The 14942-nt window shown below is 34.8% G+C and overlaps 1 protein-coding gene across 2 annotated transcripts in view; it reads right to left on the bottom strand.

Moving 5' to 3' along the window:
* CCSER1 (coiled-coil serine rich protein 1) overlaps positions 1 to 14942 on the bottom strand; it is a 739559-nt gene that overhangs the window by 407507 nt on the left and 317110 nt on the right. For both annotated transcript variants that reach the window (XM_007450018.1, XM_007450017.1), the window contains one exon: positions 7006 to 7126. In XM_007450018.1, the coding sequence (XP_007450080.1) occupies positions 7006 to 7126 (121 nt within the window). The remainder of the gene's footprint in view (positions 1 to 7005; positions 7127 to 14942) is intronic.

The raw sequence follows: 14942 nt of genomic DNA, 5'->3' as shown, positions 1-14942 counted from the left end.
CTGCATGGACCATGGCACATGCAACAATATGGATAAATCTCAAAAACATGCTGAGTGAAAGATGCCTTGCACAAGAGGACACAAACTATGTGATTCCATTTATGTCATGCCTCAGTTTCTGACTTTTTTTTTTTTAAATGGGAGAGTTTTAAGACACCAAGTCATTGATGGTAAATAAAGGTTATATATCAAATAGAGGAGGAAATTTATTGTTAAGAATCATAAGAATTTACGTAAGGTCCTACATGAAATTTACCTACATTTATATGCATTTTCAGTGAGACTCAATGGTAACAATTCAAGAAGGAATTTTGTGCAAAATGCATTTTTGTATGTTTCCCACTTACATAATTCCATTGATAATACCCAATATAAATTAAAAGAATATCAGAACTCCCTCTTGACTAAACCATTACTAATTCAAAATAACATGCTAGGATTATCACAATAATATATTGCCTTATCATAATTACAGTGAGTAGTTTCTTCTTTATCCTTGGTAAGGGCTTGGTATTATAAGTTTTAGTTTAAAATAACTATAATTTGCCTAGGTTCTGAAAAATATATTGACTGAGTTCACTTTTCACATTTCATCATCTCCAATGGCAGCACCCTAGTCCAAGTTACTCTCAGCAATCACTTAAATGATCTCACTGTAGACACTCAACCTGTCCCCATTTAGAGGTGTTCTGGTAAATAGTTAAGAACGAGTACTCTGGGAGAGGGAAAAGCCCTGATTTATAGCATTTGCCAATTACTGTGGTGTAAATATGCTCATCATGGCTGAGTGAAAGCTTCCAACATGAGATCACTGAACCTGGAGTTGGAAAGAAATGGTAATAATTTGGTTCTCCCAAGCCAGCTCCATCATACCAATGCTCCCACCACACCCAATTTGCTCTTTATAAGGAACAAGGAAAAAGTTTTCTAAAGAGAAATCTGATTGTGTTACCTGAGCCCTGCTTAAAAACATGTTTTTGGCTTCCTTTTACTCCCACCAGCTTTCATTTCTCTGTGCTCCCAGCCATCACAGGATATTTCAACAAGCCCTTCTCTCTGCTGATAAGTTCCTCCTTTGCATTTTCACTTAGTTAACTAATATCCTCCATATCTTAGCTCAAGTGTCACTTCCTCAGGGAAGTTTTCCCTGACTCTCTTGGCCATGTTAAAGCCCCTTACTATAAGCCCTTATAACATGATATACATATACCTCTATATTATAGCCATTGTCACTTCCACAATCTTCCATTGTTGCAATTAATCAATCAATGTGTGTCTTGACTTGACTACACTGTTAAGTTTCATGAGAGACAGCACCTGCTTTTCAACTTAAAATGCCCAGCCCTGAGCACAGTGCCAAGAACAAAGCAAATACTCAAGAATTATCTATTTTTTATGGATTAAATTAATGAATACATGTCTATTTAAAAGGATAAATTAATATGTTCCCCTGAAATTTGTAGAGTTGGAAACTAGCTGATAATAGAGTCATTTGATGTGTCCAGTACAACTAGAGTTTGTGTAACAACTTTATAGCTGACATTAGAGAGTACTTAAACTTTTCCAATTTTAATATACATACATTATTTATTATAAAACTAAATAAAAAGAGCTGATAGAACTTTAAACATATTCTTAAGTATTCTCTAAGAATAAAATAGGTTAGTTTTAGCCATTCTTAAAAAATTAGACATTCTAGGGCCTCCCTGGTGGCGCAGTGGTTGAGAGTCCGCCTGCCGATGCAGGGGATACGGGTTCGTGCCCTGGTCCGGGAGGATCCCACATGCCGCGGAGCGGCTGGGCCCGTGAGCCATGGCCGCTGAGCTTGCGCGTCCGGCAACGGGAAAGGCCACGACAGTGAGAGGCCCACATATCGCAAAAAAAAAAAAAAAAAATTAGACATTCTAAACTAAATGACAGCATCCGTCACCTTTCAGAAGCAGCTCCATGAACCTTCCTCAGGTCAACCACATGAATCCCTACATGGAGGCCTTGAAAGTTGGACTGAATGACAAAATGTTTAGGTGATGCTTCATTTCCATAAAATGAAACAATAGATCACATTATCAGGAAGTTTAGATCTCTCTACATATAATAAAAACACAGAAATGGACAAAGAAGTAACAGAATAGGGCTTCCCTGGTGGCGCAGTGGTTGAGAGTCCGCCTGCCGATGCAGGGGACATGGGTTCGTGCCCCGGTCCGGGAGGATCCCACATGCCGCGGAGCAGCTGGGCCCGTGAGCCATGGCCGCTGAGCCTGTGCATCCAGAGCCTGTGCTCCGCAACGGGAGAGGCCACAGCAGTGAGAGGCCCGCGTACCGCCAAAAAAAAAAATAATAATAACAGAATAATTTTTCTTTCCCTTTCACCTCTATATTTCCAAATTTACAATTGTCCATAAAATCCCTTCATTTCAGATATTGAGCCATGGTATGTACAAACAGAGTGTATGCATTTCAAAAACATATTTCTACAAAAGCACAAAAGCCATAACCAAGTGTGGAAGCAGTATTCTTTCATTCTCTTCAGATTTTGAATTGCATGTACATTTCATGAGGTGCTCATTTGCTCACATCTGTGATTGGAGAAATGTTTAGGTTTGAGTAACATGCTAAGTGTGACTGGATATATGGACATACATTTTTTAAATTAGGATTTTTTTAATTTATAAAGCTTCATACTCAAAGCTTTGATCACAACATTCTATGCTTATGGTCAAATATTTGGAAATTATATAATTTTATTGGATCACAGGGATTTTTTCCAGCAAATTTATCCTTTCCATGGTATTCTGAGCTACCTGTTAGACTAGACTGAAAAGTAAAGTAAAATCCACACCTTCGTTTTCTGAATTAAGGGGAACTTTAGATATGAAAATGAGAGACAAGCTCTGACTCTCTCCTACTATAATGCTCAGAATGTAGCTTTCCTTCTAAAAGATTTAGGTATTTCCTCCCTATCACTTGCTATGCTGAAAAATTTATACTTCATCCCTAATAGGAATTCATAATTGCTATTTTCTTCTTATTACAATAAATATATCTAAAATTGATAAATACATGAGAATATTTAAAAATAAATTGTCAGATATAGAATATTTATTAATCACCAGAATATGACTAAAAGTTGGTAAGATAGTATAAGTATTTCAGTCATAAAATGTTTCTTACACTCTACAAAGATATATCAATACAATGGTATATTTAAGACCAATATTCTGGGTTTACTTTCATAAATTTATACTGATATATCAATAAACCTGACTTAACTTTAAACAATCATATGCTTGGCGAAAATCTACTCCTTACATTGGAGAAAAAGCATCTGTTGCTGTTATACTGTGATTTACCTTTTTAAGTGCATGTTTTACCTCTTCACCTAATTACAACAGCATCAAAATACATTATCTTACATATTCTTTTGTGTGTGCAATCTTATGTATTCTAAAGCCCATATACTAAGATTATTGCAGTTCCTCCTAGCAAGAGATTTGATGAGTTCTAAACTACATGGACTCTGTGAGTCCTATGTTTCAAAGACTCAATTGTTTACGAATTCATCACGTGAAGTGTGTAAAATCTGAGATAAAAATTTACTTAAAGAAATAATTCTATCCTGAATTTAAAGGGAATATTAAGTATCCAAAGACAATGTTTCAACGTATAGCATTCTAATATCTTAGTATTATATTGGTGGGTTATTAATTTTCCTAATGAGAAATCCAAAATACACAAAACGAATACTACATAGGGCTTTAGTAACTCCAACTATAAAACTGTGACATGTTTATTTACCTAATATATATGTTTCAAAAAATTACAAAAATTTTATATTCTTGCCTTTATATTTTGTTTTAGGCATTGCACTGTAAGATAGATAAAGTAACTCCCACATTAAAAAGAAACAAACTATGGTTAAGAAAGCATCAAAAACTAGCCCAAGGCCTGAATTCCTAACCATCAAGTAATACTGCCTCTCAATAGCACAGCTGGATCAAATAATATGAAATAAAATTAAATAGGTGAGAAGTCATTTAAAACAAGAAATGAAGATACACATCATTGTATTTTAATGTAGTATTTCAAATTCCATAGTTTCAACATAATAAAGAATTCTGACTTTTAAAACTAATGGTGCTAATATTACTACCTATATTGAGTATCCATTGTTTTGACTTCTAAGCATCATACCTGCCTTCTTTTTCCAACATCACCCATATTTCGAGTGTGGACTCACCTTTTCCCTCTCATCTCCACCCTCTGCTCCAGAGTTTGTCAAGTAACCTGGTTCTAGCCAATCAATCATCAAATATTCCTAGATACAGTGATTGCTTCGGCATAGTCACGTCAAACAAGCTAAGCTGGTCAAAGCCAATGACACTCAGATATGGGGCTCTTTTTGTTTTGATTAAAGGGAACGAGAAACCATTTCTTTCCACTGGATTTGCTGAAAAGATAAAAACGCATCTCAGTACCTACTGAAGGCAGTAATGTCACTAGAGGAACCTCTCTGAAAATGGAAACTACAGATCAGAAAGCAGAGCAAATAGATGCAGATGGAGAAAATGACCCTCCTTGACATTGTCTGAGTACCAGACTCAACCATACTTGAGGAAATTTCTACCTCTATACTTTCAATTACATGAGCCAATGACAACCATCACCCTTGATTTTTCTGAAATCAATTTACATCAGGGCTTCTCTCATTGGCAAACAAGAGTTTTGAATTAATCATTACATGTGAATTGTGTTCTTGCCATATAGTCATACCTATCATTTAATTCTCAAAACAGCAGTGTGAGGTATGGAGGGCATATGTAATCTCCATTTGATAGATGACCACTATTTGAATGGCTTTATTAAGATCTCATTGAATATACATGTTAGAAAAAGTTTTAAAATATAAGAAGTGTATGCCTTCCTGGTCAGTTCAAATGGTAAGGAAAATATAACAGACGTTAATCAAGTAATCAATAACTAATTGAATGTGAGATGTGAGGAAAAAACATATCAGGATTTTAAGAAAAGAAAAATAATGGTTGCTTTACATAAATATGGAAATCAGAAGGAATGAAAAGCTTGAGGGGGCTAGAAGGATCATTAATTTGGTTTAAACATTTAGTAAACGATTCTGGTAGGACACCTAGTTAGACAATCCCGGTCAAGAACTTTATATATTAGACTTGCATTAAGAAGAGCCTTCAGGAGAAGAATATATATCTGTAAATCATCAGTAATGTTGGTAGTTGAAGCTATGGAAGGGGCAACATAACTAACACTTTTATGGATTTTTAGATTTCAGGTCCTTTAACAATATCACTTCACATAACACTAACAATGACCCTGTAAAGATGGTGATATCACCCCATTTTTTCTGACAGATGTAGAAAAAAAAAAGACAAAGAGTTCAAGTAAAATGTCTCCAATTTCTACCTAATATGTAGAAAAGTTAAGATTTTAACCAAGATCTTTCTGACTCAGAAAAACAAAAACAGTAACAAAACCTATAGAAATGAACGAATGATCCTATTGAGGGAGAGTGTTTAAATGAGAAAGTAGCTTCAGAGAATACAGAGGAGTATCAGAGTGAATGTACGGTAACAGGAAGGAAAAGAACAGCCAGTTAACAAATGCTGTCTACTTCAATCTATACCTCAGAATAAAGAAGAATGAATATTTATGAAGTATCTAAGACTAGAAAATAGACATTTTATGTAAACAAATAATACTATTTGCCAGTTTTGAATACAGTCACTGAAAGATAATTAAGAGAATTTAAGATCCAATTTACAAATATAAACATACATACATTGCAAAAAATGCATTTGAGTTTTCTAATATAATTCAACTGGCACATATGAGAAGTAATTTTCTTCCTAGTAGACAAAAAAGGCTTTTGGAACCAAAAAATTAGACTACATTAAGAGTAGTTGAATTGTTTTCACTTTTAGCTTATATTAAAACTGAATTACAATCATTACTTTCTGAATTGGTTAGTATTTCTTTCTTCTATGATGAGAATATTAAGACTATCTCCATGCCATCAAATATACACATTGCTCTATTTGACTTTGACATTACCGAATGTAACATTAAGGGATTTTCTAACTGATTTTCACAAAGAGTATCAGACACTATCATGTTCCAGGAAACTCAGTCTTAGCAGCTTATCCAGTAGAAAGACATCAAGAAACAAGTATGATACAGTTAATCTAATGGGGGAAAATAGTAGGTACTACAAAGTAACTCCTACTGAAACCAGCAATCCTTGGCAGCACCATACATCTCCTAGTCTCCTACCCAAGACCTTAAAGCAAACATGACACTATTTTGACTGGACAATCATCAGTAGGTTTTCCCTTTTAATTTACTTAATACATAACTAGAAATAATCCTAGCTTATTTGATATTTTAAGTCCATGTACCTTACATTTGCTATTATGAATTTAATTATTTGGCCATTATAAGAAAAAAATCTATTATTTATTCAATATAAGATCAAATTTAAATTTAAATGAAGCTTGATCTGTTTAAATGGAAAAAAATATGGAAACATTAAATAGTATAAAGATAAAAATAACTTTCATTCCTTATAAAGTACAAACCAACTTAAGGCTGAGAAATTTATATTTAAAAGTGATCATATTTTAGACCATTAAAGGCTACAACTATAAAATAAGGAATCCAAGAACAGTACATCCATAATCACAGTGTTAAAGAAATGAAGTGCTTCAGTCTTCTTACTCACATCACTGAGATGAGGTAACAACATGAAACGTGAAAGGCATATAGTTCAAACACACTATGTCAGAAGACAGAAGTTATTCACTGAGGCATTATTAGGATAAGTTGATTTTTTTAAATGTGCAAAATTTATTTCTGTTCTCTCAATATACTAATACTAATACATTCATTATAAAGCACAATTTTTGAGTGATCAAATTTTGATCAGTTATCTAACTAGTAAGTTTTACAAAACTCTGAAAAATCAAATGAACAACTTACTGTTTCGAAGGCTCAGGAAATTTTAGTTCTTCTCTTTTCTTCATCTCTATTGTTGGGTCCATAGGAGTGAGAACTACAGCAGCACATGAGACCACAGAGTGGTATGAATCCTCCCGGCAAACTGTTTTATTAGAAATAATCATTGTAAATGTCACAATTATTTCTTGACTGTTCTCTCTTTTTCTCTTCTTTATTTTCAGTCAAATGAAAGATAATTCAACTAAAACATTAATTGCCATTATATTATCTTTAATTATCATTTTCTATTCTGTCTTTCCACTCACTAACTGTATGACCTTAGGCACCTTTTGTTTTCTTTTTTTTAAGCCACACAGTGGAAAAGGTGTTGCCCACACTTTATAATCCTTCATTTAAAAAAAGCTTTTCATTGAAGAATAAGAAGTGCACTAATTACACACAGTTAATCTCCACAAATCACTACACAAATAAGAGATGTTCATCATGTCCAGTGACACACACATTGCTTCTTTCAAAGTCTGTCAAGGATTGGTCACTATGCATCTGTTACTCAGTTTTAGCAAAGACATCAAAGTGTATAGCTGCATTGCCTCCTTCTCTCCCAGTGTTAAACCCACGTGACATTTTAATAAAATGGATAATCTAATGAAGGAATTTGCCAAAAGAAATGAAAGTGCAGCAAAGAAATAAAAACTGATAGTACTGGAAGTGATATTTGAATTGATTATAAATGAACGGCAAATAATCACTGATCTAAGTACTCATTTCAAGAACCATGACTGGGACAACAATGTAGAAAGAGGCAAATACTCAAGATGACAGCACACATTAGTGAAAGACAGTACAAAAAATACAACAGGACCATGCAAGTCACCAAGAAGTGTGGGCCCATGATCTCAAAGAGAAAGAGGTGTAAGAAATGATCCCAACGTTCTTCCATTTTCCCCTAAAAGTATCTGCTGAATTATTAATCTGCTTAGCATGAGAGTCTCAGACAAAAAGGATGACCACTAAAAGCAGAGCTGAATTTAAAACAATCTTGTTGTGGCACTCAAGAGGCAAAGATTACTGCACAGTATGTGTCAAAGAGGTGGAGCAGTGGGTTCCTCATCATCTCTCCAATGCCATCAAACAGATTTTTTTTTAATTTAATTTTCTCTACTTATTCTTGGCATGAGCTTTGAGTCTAAAACAAACAAATCCTTCATAGCTGGGAGAAGAAAACTCTATTATATTTTAAATTTCCACTGTTGCCTTAAACACTGCTAATGATGAAACAGACCAAGAATAAGAATTACTGATTCATTTCTCAGGGACAGCATTCACTTATTCAATAAATATTGAGTGAACTAACTGGTATGTTCCAAGAAATATGCTTAATGGTAAGATTCTCCTGTGGACAAGAAAGAAATGTCCTCCCTTGCCCCAAGTCTTAATGAAGTTTTAATTTCTTCTAGAGACATTTCTCAAATATTAGGGCAAAAAACTTCTGACCAGATGAAAACATTTACCTAGATCTCTATGAGGGAAAATAGAGCTAAGTCTTTTTTTTTTTAAAGGAAAAGAGAGAATGAACAGGGAAAATGCTCTAAGTAAACAATATATTTTTTTCAAAAATAGGGATCATTTGTTTACTTAAGGTAATATGAGTATTAATAGTTAATTTTTATGATGCAGAGGTTGAAACAATTGACATTGAATTCAAAGGTACTGCAGTTAAAAAAAATCAATGACTAAGTCAATAAGAAAATAAGCCCCTTTAATTTTTACATGATGAAAGTGACAATTAATGGACCTGTCTAAAGGTGGATGGTTGGGAGCTCCATGTAAATGACTGAGTTTTTATATTAATCTGAAATTGAATCACACTCAAGTTTTAATATCTTTAAATTGCATTTATCACAAAATACAAGAATTAGTGTGATAAATGTAAGTTAGGCAAATAAGTAATAGAGAATTTATAACTTCAAAAGAAGTGAATGGTATAATAAAAGGGAAGTACAGATTTTTCAAAACAAAGAATATGCCTAGGCTGTCCTTTCTGAGGCAGAAAGAAAAAAAGAAATAAAAGAAACCTGAGCAATATGGCACTGAGAAGAGAAAGGATTCCTGAGGGTCAAAAGAGTAATGGGTATTCATGTGATCACTATATTCTGATATATCAAAAGTTGTTCTTCCAAACCATGGTCCACATTTAAAAAGTAAATTATAACCTTATATCACAGTGGCCATGATGTGAACTACTCTGTAGAGTAATCTGGTTATCATAGGAGTTGTTGAATATTATTATCATATTTTACCATGCCATGAATGCATAGATTACTTTTGAAGAATCATAGGAATATTACTAACTAAAGGGGAAAACACTGTATTTGCCATTAAAAGAAACCTTTATGATTCAGATTAAAAGGAAATTTCAAGTTTGAAAAAGGTCTCCAAAGTCAGTGGATTTTAAACATTTGCTTTTTAGGAAAAGATCATAAACTTTTGTTGCCCTAGAGCATTTTACAAAAGGATATGGATGTCAGTGAGAAAGGAGACAGTCTATATATCAAAATGATATTTATTTAATCTCCCTGATAAAACGCCTTACAAATTTCTATTTAAGCAGGGAGAAATTTAAATATTTCTGATACAAATACTGAATTATTGCTAGACTCTGAAAGGAAATTACACTATAAGATCAATGAAAGTAAAATGCGAATCATAATTGTTAGCCAACATAAGTCTCTACCTTACAATTTCGCTAATAAGGCAATGAGTACATTTTTTTTTTTTAATGAATTTATTTATTTATTTTGGCTGTGTTGGGTCTTCGTTTCTGTGCGAGGGCTTTCTCTAGTTGTGGCGAGCGGGGGCCACTCTACATCGCGGTGCGTGGGCCTCTCACTGTCGTGGCCTCTCGTTGTGGAGCACAGGCTCCAAACGTGCAGGCTCAGTAGTTGTGGCTCACGGGCCTAGTTGCTCCGCGGCATGCGGGATCTTCCCAGACCAGGGCTCGAACCCGTGTCCCCTGCATTGGCAGGCAGATTCTCAACCACTGCGCCACCAGGGAAGCCCCAATGAGTACATTTTTAAACATGTTAGAGATACAAGAAGAAAACAATACACAATTTTTATGGAATAGTATTGCTCATGGTTTTTCACATTTGTAGGATTAAGTAGACAAATTCTCACAAAAAGTATTGGAGTAAGTTAAGTTAATATGGTTTGCTAATTATGTTGAACTTTATGAAATAAGACCAATTTTTCTCATAATTGAGAAAAATTGCTTATATACTATACCATTTTAAAGGTAAACATATAAAAAGTACTACAGGAGTTAAAGTTTGGGTTATTCAACAGCAGGTGATTTCATTTTCTTCTTTACAGTCTTTACTGTTTTCCAAATTTCCTATAGTGACCTTTTCTTACTTTTATAAACAGGAACAATAAAACGCGCTAAAATAGTCATGAGAACAGAGTAGATGAACAGATGCGTGAAATACTGATTTTGGCCTCAAAACAGTATAACTTCTTGAAACTCCTTCAGGAAAACTATTTTTCTAATTTAGCCAGATTAAATTTAATCTCATTTTCTGAATATTTTCTCCTTCCTCCTCCTTCTCCCCCCACAAAAGACCACTTTTTCAGAAGACATTGTAAATGACTAGACTAGCTGATCATTCTCAAACTATTAAAAGGACAATACTTATTTCATAGATTCCCCTCAAATCCATCTATTACCCTACCACCAGGGGCTTTTGATTTGGGATTGAATCATGGTGGCATGCTTAGGGACTGTCAAAATTGTAGGAACCCTGGCTTGAGGCAAGGATGATTTCTGTACTTTCCAAATTACATCAAGTATAAACGGTTCACCATTCATAAGATTTAACTCTTATGATGGGAAAAATTGGCTTTAGGAGAAAGCAGAAAATGAAACAAACAGGAACTCCCAACTTTTAATTACTCACATTATTTAATTGTACTTATAAAGTTAGCTTTAAAAATGTATGAAAACTTTATTAACTTCTAAATTTTAAAAAGGAACAGCAGATAATTATTTCATAATGTAACTTAAAAAGCATGAGCCAGTGTCAAGGCACTGCATATTCAAGTAGGTTTCCAGCGTCCATGAGTTGAAAGAAATCAATGCATTTTCCACTGTTGCTTCCAACCAAAGATGCAAATAATAATTTGAGGCACTAACCTACAAATTTATATGCTAAATTTGCTCTTCTGTGAAAAGAACTATTGTTGTAAACGTACTTCATGAAGTTCAGACAATTCCATCACAGGCTTCTAATACCAGGAATGTCAGAGAACAGCTGACTGAAAAATTAAACTCCCCATTTCTTTCTAGACAGATAGAGCCTTTTTGCCAAGATTGGGGTCACTAATCGGGGCATTCTGAGATGGTTGCATGTAGAACGGCTAGGACTACATCCAGAGGAAGTCAGTTGTCAGCAACCATAAGTTACTATGAAAAGAATGACTCCAACATGATAAACTGACAATTGACTCTGAGATTATACAAGTAGGGTTTTAAAATGAAGGAAAATGCTTGAGAGTCACAAGAATTACTTATCCTAAGTTTTTGTTCTAAGCACTGCTCTCACTTATTTCTAGGTAGAGTATATGAACACTAAAAATGATCAAACCAACTGGATCCCTAAGTCCAAAATCTGTAAAGCCTGGGACAGAGTAGAAATCATTTCTAGGTTTAACACTGAGTAGTCTGACTTTGCCATGTAACTTTTTATTATACCACAAAGAATATGCTATTACATGAAAGGACTCTCCATTATTACAAAATGTTTCTTTCACACTCATAATAAGCTGAGATGCAAAACCTGAACATTGAAATTTTAAGTTGCTCTTTCTCTCCAGTTTTATATATCAAAACTATTTCATTTAATTACTGAACTTCTATCTTCATTTGGTCTTTTAATTTATAAAATCAATTTTAAAGCACCAAAAAGCAATATATTTTAATAAATGTTCACAAAAATGCCAAAGATTTATTAGGAGAGGCATGTTTCTCTTTCATGCAAAATTAAAACATTCAAATTACTGAAGGTTCCTAGAGCACAGTTAACTTATAAGTATAATTTATAAGTATTATACATTTGAAGTCCCGACTCTAACTCATCAGAATAGTTTACTATCAATGAGCAAATTGTAAGCTTAACAGAAAAGAATTTCCTTTATGACTTGGAAGTGTTCACTTTTCTATTTTTTTCCAAATATCCAGGATTCATGTATTTACCACATAACAACCCACCAGTAAAGCTTAACTCACCGAAAGGCTAACATTTGTTTAACGAATGCTTAAAGAACATTATGTGGGACTTCCCTGGTGGCGCAGTGGTTAAGAATCTGTCAATGAAGGGGACACGGGTTCGAGCCCTGGTCTGGGAAGATCCCACATGCCGCAGAGCAACTAAGCCCATGCATCACAACTACTGAGCCTGCGCTCTAGAGCCCACGAGCCACAACTACTGAGCCCACGTGCCACAACTACGGAAGCCCGCACGCCTAGAGCCCATGCTCCGCAACAAAAGAAGCCACTGCAATGAGAAGCCTGTGCACCGCAACGAAGAGCAGCCCCTACTCACCTCAACTAGAGAAAGCCCTCGCACAGCAACAAAGACCCAACAGAGCCAAAAATAAATAAATAAAATAAATTTTTAAAAAATGAAAAAAAAAGAACATTATGTGGTAGGCTTAGTTCTGTGTATTAACTGTGAATTTATGCTTCGAGTATTGTCTTTACCCCTCAGAAAAATTTTACACAGTAAGTACTATTATTATCCCCATTTGTACACTGTTCAGGATCACACAGCTAGGGAGGAGCAAAACCAGAATTCAATCAATTTGCCTCTAGTCCCCATGATACTGACCATACTTCATGTTGATTCTCGTTTAAATAAAATTCATCAAGTGTTCTGAAATAGAGTAAAGTTAATAGTTGACCATTTTCAATCATGTTTCTATTCAATAATATTCTTACATCTGAATTCTTTATCCTAAGAAAACTGTATAATCATTAGGCAATTTGCCTCAGAACATAATTTTGACTCAACATACAAATGCTCTAGGCTCCAAACTCTGCCCTAAAAAATGACCGACAACAATTGTTTTACTACTGCTCCACTGGAGAATGAGTGTCAAGTGTCAAAGTGAAACCCATCATTAGATACATTTATCTATGATAAAGAAAGACATATAATTTAGAAAAATTTATTTTTTCAAAATTATTTGTAATCAGTTGCTGTTGATTTTTCTTGCCCAGCACATTACAGGGTCTTGAGATACATGAATGAAATTAAATGACAAAAATACATGCTTTTGTGGAATACATATCTTCTAATGGAATAGATTCTCAAATCAAATTTACCTCTCTGTAGTTTTTCCTTAACAGTAAAATAATGAATAATAATATCTTCTTAGGTTGTTCTGAGGATGAAATGAATTAATGCCTTTGAAGTGCTGAGGATAATGCTAGAGAAATGGTAAAGAAGTTTTAAAATGTTACCATATATTATTACTTATAACTGATGACTTTTGATTTTTTTGATACATCAGACTCCAGTTATTCAAACACTACTCTAGATCTGCTGTGAAGATGTTTTGTAGATATGATTACAGTCCATTACAGTTGAATTTAAGTAAGGGAGACTATGGTAGATAATCTGGGTAGGCCTTATTCAAAGGGCAGTTGAAAAGCCTTAAGAACAATTGAGGCTTCTTGATGAAGTTTAAAATTCTGCCCATGTCAAAAATTCCAACCTGCCCTTCCTGATGGTGTGCTCTCCAGGTTTTGCTTTTTGTTTTTTGTTTTTTGTTTTTTTGCTGTACGCGGGCCTCTCACTGAGGTGGCCTCTCCCATTGCGGAGCACAGGCTCCGGATGTGCAGGCTCAGCATCCATGGCTCACGGGCCCAGCCGCTCCGCGGCATGTGGGATCTTCCCAGACCGGGGCATGAACCCGTGTCCCCTGCATCGGCAGGCGGACTCTCAACAACTGTGCCACCAGGGAAGCCCGGAAGCCCCAGGTTTTGCTTTTGCCCAGCCAGTCCCCACAATCACATAAGCCAGTCTACCGGTTCTGTTTCTCTGGTTGAGAAATACACCAGTCAACAAAGGCATTTTGGTATTACATTCAATTTTTGGTGAACCTCTAAATATTTTCTTTGAATTAACGTCCTTAACACAGCGCTTATAAAAGGCTCTTCTGATGAAATAATAATAGTCCAGAATTGAAAGAGAAATTGAAAATAAGCAGATAAAATGCAAGTCATTGTATCATGACTATGAATAAACACACGTTCCGCAAAAGCAGGTCCACATATTCATTACATTAGTGGCATTCACTGAGCTATACCGTGTCTATGCATTGTAATAGGTACTGAACTGATAAAGATACAAGACAAAGTATTTGCCAAAGTGTAATGTAGTGTAGTCGGAAAATAATACCATATAGGAAGTGCTAACATAGAAGCCAGCCAGGTAAAGTAATCAGCAGGATTGTTATAGTAGTATTGCTGCTATCTTGTTCACTCCTTGTTACTTAGTTCTTACTTATATATAGCTTATATATTATGGACATATAATACAAAGAAGCCCTCAATAAATATTTGTCCAGTGAATGAGAGATAAAGAAAAATGAAGTGAGGCATTAGGGAAAAGAAAAGATGCTAGCCAAGCACAGAGAAAAGTGCTAAAAAGCAATGAGATATGAGAAAATGTTATATATCTTGAAAAATTCAAATAATTCAATGTGGCAGGGGCCACACAGATGACAGCAAGAAGTGGCTGAACAGAGATGTAGATTATTGCCAATACCTTAAGGACCTTATAAGCATCTCTAAAATATTATTAATATCTGATTCTAAAGTTAATGAAGATGTGCTACCAATCATTTCAACATGATCAGCTTTAAATAGTCTGGGCAGGGCTTCCCTGGTGGCGCAG

Source organism: Lipotes vexillifer, unplaced genomic scaffold, assembly GCF_000442215.2.
Source record: "Lipotes vexillifer unplaced genomic scaffold, Lipotes_vexillifer_v1.1 scaffold178, whole genome shotgun sequence".
Lineage (NCBI taxonomy): Eukaryota > Metazoa > Chordata > Mammalia > Artiodactyla > Lipotidae > Lipotes > Lipotes vexillifer.
The sequence above is the reverse complement of the archived record's forward strand: the minus strand, read 5'-3'. Positions and strand labels throughout refer to the sequence as shown.